A 6,623-nucleotide genomic window follows, 5' to 3' on the forward strand; every position below is an offset into this window, starting at 1 on the left:
TTCATAAGGTCACGAAAAACTCAGCTGAAAATTAGTGTGATAACGGTGCGGATCCCATAGAAGATTTACAAAATTTACAAAAACACGCTAGGTACCACTACGTGGTCTGTACAAAGCTCTACCGCTCAGTCTTGAGGTCATCCGTGACTTAACGCTTCTCAGCTTGGCCCAAAAATTCGTCATTTGTTAGAAATAAGATACACCATGTGAGAATTTTCAAGACCCTTCGTTTTTGAGATATTTAAGGCAAATTACGGGAAACCGTTTCCAATGTGGATAAAAATGTTATTGGGTTTAATCATTGTATTTCATCCACAGATATCTGTAGTTGGGTCTTATACAGATCATTGCGAGACGCCCCATATCACTAAGGACAAAAGTATCGTAAGCAGGTTATTTACTGCCACCCTGTATTTTCATAATTTGTTTATATTTTCTGCAGACAGTTTTGAAATCAGACTATTATCGCTTTTATTGTTATTATTGAAACTGGATTTCTAGAACAAAGATAAAAAATCGCCAATGGTCAAGAATTCCAGAGTACTTACTCCACGTTGACGAATGGTACTTACTGGATGCATCAGTGTCTTCACAACAATGACTCAAAGTTGGATTATCATCAGCGTTTTCTTAACTTTTCTTATTCATTCGTCGGTACAATATGGTAAGTAGATCGAACTCGATGTTAATTATAGAGAGTGTTAACCATAACAGACACTTTTAGTGGCTTCTCCGACGTGTTTCGGCCAAATTTGTCCAACAGGCACCACCAACTGCAAAGAACACAAGCAGTCCGTCCCTGACAGGGGCCTCATTGAAGTTAAAATCTCTTGCATTGATGATTATGGTATGTCGCTTGCAGTTCAGCAATGTTTAGATCAAATAGGTACAATAAATCTTATTGTAGATGGAAGCTTGAAAGAGTATTATTTCGAAGAGCGCAGTAATCTAGACCGTTTCACGGTTTACAGGAATACTAGATATGAGTCCATTGATGAGGGAATATCGCGTTCTCAAAATCCTTACCGGGATCAAAGTTTGGATTTAACTCCTCATGGGAGACCTGAGTATTTTTAGATTATGGATAAAATATCTTATGAAGTGTTTTTCCATTGAATTAAAGTAAAATCTTTCAAAAATTTACGTTCGCCAAATGGTCAATAAGTGATAGTTTGTATACTGAAATTCAATGAGATCAATAAATGTTATATTCTCAAATATAACAAGAAGAAGTTACCTTATTACAAACTTCTTTAAGTAATACATATGTATGGCGAAGTAGATGCTTTTAATTTTACAAGCAATTTGAAGAATTTTTTTGTGATTATTGTAACGGTCTTGCCTAGTATATGTAATATATTATCACAGAGGAGTGTATTAAGGAAAGCAAATATCTATAGCGTAAATCATATGTTTTCTGCCAAGTTGAATTCAAAAACAAAAATAGAAATTATCAGATGTAATTTTTAATTACAAGTTGCTTTCCGATCGCTATGGTGGAAAACTTAATGATAATTGATCATAAACAAGATACTTTTTATTGATTTAACCTACAATAACTGGCATTTTTGTGGTGACAAATAACTTATCACTGTTAAAAACGCAAAATGGATAATTTAAGGTAAAAATTACAAACTTGTACTTAATAATTTGCTTATTGATTTTATCCCCCTATTACAAGGTAAAAGTTTTACCTTTAAACACGTACAACACCCAAACGTCCTTTAGTTATCTGTAAAACCCCTTTAAAGGTTATCGTTAACTGGGAAATTTGGGGCAAGACTGTAATGCTTTATATAATCTCTTCACATAGTAAATGAATTTTGTCCCCCTTAGAAATTTGACATCTTGCCCCTTGTATTACATAACAACCATTTTATTTTTTAAAACTGGTTCAAAATCCCACAATAAAATTTGTAAAATTTTGTTAATTGTGCAATGAAAAAGTCTTATGTCAATATTAATCCTCTGACCTTTAGACCATCATTTAACATATACAATGAATGTAATAACAGGGCCAGTGCCACCCAATTGTTTTTCGTAGTTAGACATTGTTCAATTCACCATAATTTTGATGCTGAAAATTAACACATTACTAAGAGAAATGACCAGAAACATGCAGGAAATATCTTCAGAGAGGTCTGAAATACTAGTACTTCAATACTATAAACAGGGCAGAGTGGACATGAATAGGAAGAAAACGAAGGGTGGCAGAAAATCATAACGAGGCAAAGAGGGCAAAGGAAAAAAACATTTTCATTTCCAATAGTGTACTTGATATTTTTACCATTTTTAGACTTAATAATTTTTTCAGGCTCTATTTAGCCACTTACAATGTTGGAACGAATAACCCTGAGCAAAAGCTCCAAGACCTGCTCTCCATTACTAGCCAGAAAAATGAAAAATTGCCAGATTTCTATGTCATTGGATTGCAGGAAGTCAAATCACAGCCTCAAAATATGCTTTTGGATACCTTGTTTGATGTAGATATATGTCTAATGGTTAACTTATAATACTCTCAACTAACCAGAATTTGTGCTGCAGGATTCTTGGACCATAGCTTTACGCAACATTTTAGACCAGAAAGACTATGTGAAATTAAAATCTATACGATTACAAGGGTTACTGCTGTCAATATTTTCACTGAGAAAGCATTTACTCAATGTCAGGGAAATTGAGTCAGAATATACAAGAACTGGGTTAGCTGGAATATGGGTGAGTGTGAGTGTGAACTCTAAAAATATCTTTGATATTAACATGATGGTAAAATCATTGGCAGTTAAATTGGCTGTTCTTTCAGCAGCCTCTTGAAACATAGAATTTTTGTGGTAAATTCAATAAAATTCTATAACTATCTCCCAAACCATATTTGGAGTTTACTCACATGTTTTAGGTCAGTAATTAGAGAGATCTGCTTTCACTATGTTTCTACAGTTCGAGTGTCATCAATGTTTTATGTAGTAGTTGTTGTGAAACAGAGCCATGGCTGCTATCTATGGTCTTGTCCTTTGAAAATAGGCAGAAGTATTATTAGTGGTTACTTATAAAAGTAAAACTTGATTTTAGGGTAATAAAGGGGCCGTCAGTATTCGCTTCAGCATTTACGGCTGCTCACTGTGTTTTGTCAATTCCCATTTAAGTGCTCACGATAACCAGCTAAAAGATAGAGTTGAGGACTACAATAGCATCATAAAAGACCAGGACTTTCACGTCCCCGAAACCTTAAAAATTTTGTATCACGAGTGAGTCCTCCTTTTAAAATGTTTTAATTGATCAAATGAGTTTACTAATTTTAACAATAGTTACGTATTTTGGATGGGAGACTTGAATTTCCGTCTTATGGAAGAGTATGAAAGGACTTCGGAAGAAATCGAGCGTAGCGTTTTAAAAAAGGACTTAAAAAAGTTGCTTGAACAGGACCAGTTGAGACACGTGATGAGAAAAGGGGAGGCCTTTAGTGAGTTTATTGAAAAAGACCCAGATTTCCCTCCCACATTTAAATTCGATGTTGGGTCTAACAATTACGACCACAAGTAAGATTTTTTTTATTTGGTTTGTTGATTGTTTGCAAAGGGTTGTTCCAGGAGAAGGCCAGCGTGGTGTGACAGAATTCTTTACTGTGTAAACTCCCATAATTATGAAAATGTTACATTGAAAGTGGAGCAGCTTTCTTATAAGTCGCATCCAGCATTTGTACTGAGTGATCATAAGCCAGTCAGTGCTGATTTCATTATAAAAGTACGTCTGATAATATCCTTATTTGTATTTCTTGTGACTAATCCTAGGATTGTGGCGGTAAAAGTAACAATTTCATTCCATGTTTTCATGCTTTGGGAACCGGTTATTTAGGTATTAAAATGTCATAGAGAGTGAGCTCTGTTTAGCTCTTAAAATCATGGATCACTTAAATAATCTCATGAAAGGAAGAAATCGAGTAACTCTTTCAATGTTTCAACTAACATAATCGTCAAATTCATTATCCAATGAAATCAGGACTAAAAGCTTAAAATGAAATTGTTTAGATACCTCGCCCAGTAGAATTAAAACCGAGGCATGTCGACCTATCATCAGCGCAAACCATTTGCGATAAGGTGTTTTCAGATTATTCAGAACACGTGGTACAATTTGACAAAGTCTCAAGCTGGGAGGAAGGGGAGGAGAACAAGGCTTTCTATAAAGTTACAAAGGAGGTTCCCCCCACTAAAGACGATTGGATTGGGTTGTTTAAGGTAACTTGAAATCGTCGCTTTTTTTCGCAAAAATTGGGATGAGTTGACATATTTTCCTTTATTTTATCTCTCTCGAGTTTGGGGCATACCTTCATAATATTCAGAACTATTTCTCTAGGAAAACTTCGGCTCTTTGGACGATTACGTGACTTACGAGTACGTGAGCAAGTGTGCCACCCCCACTAAAGAGAGAAGTAATCCTCCTTCCTTTGAAAGATCCCAGAAATACGAAGTTACCATTCCAGACGTCCCCAATAGGTGTAAGGGCAACTACTGCTTGGTTTATTTCAGTCAGACAGAGGACAAGGTTGGTGTGGTGTTTAATAATGTCTTCATGTGTAAAATTGTATTTTCTTCCAGGTTATGAGTGTGTTGGGTGTTAGCGATCCATTCCCAATTGTGAAAACCGAAAGCGATTGACTAAGAGGCGCTGTGTATTTGAGACACTAAATTATAGGCTTCATGCTACTACAGATACTTAATTGCTTAGGAAGTTAGTCCGTATAGTACAAGGTTTTAACGCTAACATGTTAGTCAATAAAAATAAATGGTGTTTTTAAAGCGTTAGAACATCTGATTCGATTAAATTTAGAATTTCTTAGTATACACAAATTAAAGTTCAAATTAAAGTAAACGAAAAAAGAAACACCTTTCTACACAATAGTAAACACAACATCACAGAACTGGGATTTACACCATTTATTTTAGGCGTTTTTGACTCTGCGTAAATTTTTATTTTCAGGGGAAAAAACGGTTATAAAGATTCTTTTTCTTTTTTGCGCCTTTCCCAATGTTTTCTAGTCCTTACTTAAATTAAAAAAAGGCACAAATTGGGTTTCTGTAAAAATTTGATTTACTTTTATTTATTTTTTGATTCATGTCATCTTCTGAAACTTCTTGAACAATTGTTGCAGTTACTATAGTTATTAAAACTGTTGTAAATTGATTTACAGTTATCGGAATTCTGGTATTTTTATTACTAGTATCTGAGTGAAGTTTGGATATGTTTTAATACTTGAATTCAATGGAAAAAGTCGCTGCCAACGTTGAATTAACATGGAAAATTGTTGCTCTATGAAATTCAGTATTCGAGAAGAAACAAAAAATACTATAAAATTTTCCCTAGTCTATAAATCGTATGTTCTTATTATAATTTTATAAATGTGTTTTGTCCCTTAACAAATGAAGAGGTATTTGGGGTTTAAGATCACGTTAAGTATGTAATTTCTTAGGCTTTCTTGTCGTGGGAAAATTAAAGAGCTTTATTAGTAATTAAGAGATAAATATTTATTTGATTATTAGTTTATTATGACACGGGTTTACGTAGGTATATTTTGGTGAGAGGAATTACTAAATTTCAAAGTGTATTTTTTCTTGGAATTTATACTTTTATATTAATTTTCACTGCAGTACAAAATTTTATATAAGTGCATATATCTTCTTATCACTAATTGCCTGCCCTTTTCTTTTTATTACGTGATTATTCATTACATGTTTCTTTTTTTTAATAATTAAATACTCTATATTTTGTTGTTTAGTGTTTAAGGTTATTGAAAATCTATTTTCAAATTAACTTTAATAAAACTAATGCCTTATTATCTGCAAAATTTGTTTTTTCTCAATAACATAAAATGAAGATCTCAGTAGCCATAAAAAATATAATGGCTACTGCCATGTGTGAGAATTTTGAGTATCGACTTTGTATCATGTTTAAGATTTTCCAAACATGATACTACCGCTTTACATAGGTATTATGTGAAGCTTAAAAACTTATTTTTTCACAAGGCTGATTTTGTCCATTATTATTTCTTAAGTTCTTGCCTAATACACAGCATGAGATTTTCGTTTCGAGGTCGGAAATATGTCTAAAATATCTACATATGTATAACTTGGTTTGATTAACTTGGACAAGGCTTACCTTTTACACTTTGGTTCCTTAGTGTGCAAGATTAATAAACTCCATGAACTTTGTTATCTTTATGCTAAGCTACTTAAAGATTGTTGTATCAGTGATACCTAGCGCGCGTTTTCTATCTAAACTCAGTTTACTGACAAAAATGAAACTTTATTAATAATAAACTGAATCTGAAGGTAAATTCTTGACAGGTCCATTGGTGCAAGCGGATATTAAAGGAAGCCTCAAGCATAATGTTACAACTAGGAAACGTTATGAATACATCATCTATACAATTCACAAGTTCCGTAAGACTCCTGAGTTTTATAGGCATGATTTCATATGGGAACGAAAATGATGGGAAATGTGGTTGAAGACTCAAGATCTCAAGCTTTATACTGAAGATCAGATTATCCATTCTGGGAGACCCATATCCGTAAAACTAGCGAATAAAGTTAATCTAAATGCAAGAAAAACATGACCAAAATTCAATGCAATTA

General features: G+C 33.5%; 2 protein-coding genes across 3 annotated transcripts; both read left to right on the plus strand.

Annotated features, from left to right (window-relative positions):
• The first annotated feature begins 310 nt into the window (after window positions 1–310).
• On the plus strand, window positions 311–1,139 carry LOC136419460 (uncharacterized). The gene is made up of 3 exons (XM_066405788.1): window positions 311–664; window positions 725–847; window positions 908–1,139. The coding sequence occupies exons 1-3, from the start codon at window positions 562–564 to the stop codon at window positions 1,075–1,077; spliced, it is 396 nt and encodes a 131-aa protein (XP_066261885.1). The 5' UTR covers window positions 311–561; the 3' UTR covers window positions 1,078–1,139.
• Window positions 1,140–1,272: 133 nt separating this feature from the next.
• On the plus strand, window positions 1,273–5,730 carry LOC136419457 (phosphatidylinositol 4,5-bisphosphate 5-phosphatase A-like). Of its 2 annotated transcripts, none has more exons than XM_066405784.1 (9): window positions 1,273–1,621; window positions 2,315–2,483; window positions 2,545–2,715; window positions 3,067–3,242; window positions 3,303–3,533; window positions 3,585–3,738; window positions 4,092–4,229; window positions 4,348–4,536; window positions 4,590–5,730. In XM_066405784.1, the coding sequence occupies exons 1-9, from the start codon at window positions 1,608–1,610 to the stop codon at window positions 4,647–4,649; spliced, it is 1,302 nt and encodes a 433-aa protein (XP_066261881.1). In that variant the 5' UTR covers window positions 1,273–1,607; the 3' UTR covers window positions 4,650–5,730. The 2 variants fall into 2 exon arrangements, with proteins under 2 accessions (XP_066261881.1, XP_066261880.1); XM_066405783.1 differs by having other exon boundaries at window positions 4,023–4,229; window positions 4,590–5,728.
• Window positions 5,731–6,623: the final 893 nt, after the last annotated feature.

Source organism: Euwallacea similis, chromosome 2 (genome assembly GCF_039881205.1).
Source record: "Euwallacea similis isolate ESF13 chromosome 2, ESF131.1, whole genome shotgun sequence".
Taxonomy (NCBI): domain Eukaryota; kingdom Metazoa; phylum Arthropoda; class Insecta; order Coleoptera; family Curculionidae; genus Euwallacea; species Euwallacea similis.

What these genes read in the sequence shown, in the direction of transcription:
- LOC136419460 (XM_066405788.1), top strand. Translation starts at nt 562, where the DNA reads ATGGTACTTACTGGATGCATCAGTGTCTTCACAACAATGACTCAAAGT. An exon ending in TCATTCGTCGGTACAATATG is followed by an intron (nt 665 to 724) that starts GTAAGTAGATCG and finishes AGACACTTTTAG; the next exon opens with TGGCTTCTCCGACGTGTTTC. An exon ending in CTCTTGCATTGATGATTATG is followed by an intron (nt 848 to 907) that starts GTATGTCGCTTG and finishes ATCTTATTGTAG; the next exon opens with ATGGAAGCTTGAAAGAGTAT.
- LOC136419457 (XM_066405783.1), top strand. An exon ending in TTAAAAATTTTGTATCACGA is followed by an intron (nt 3,243 to 3,302) that starts GTGAGTCCTCCT and finishes TTTTAACAATAG; the next exon opens with TTACGTATTTTGGATGGGAG. An exon ending in TCTAACAATTACGACCACAA is followed by an intron (nt 3,534 to 3,584) that starts GTAAGATTTTTT and finishes GGGTTGTTCCAG; the next exon opens with GAGAAGGCCAGCGTGGTGTG.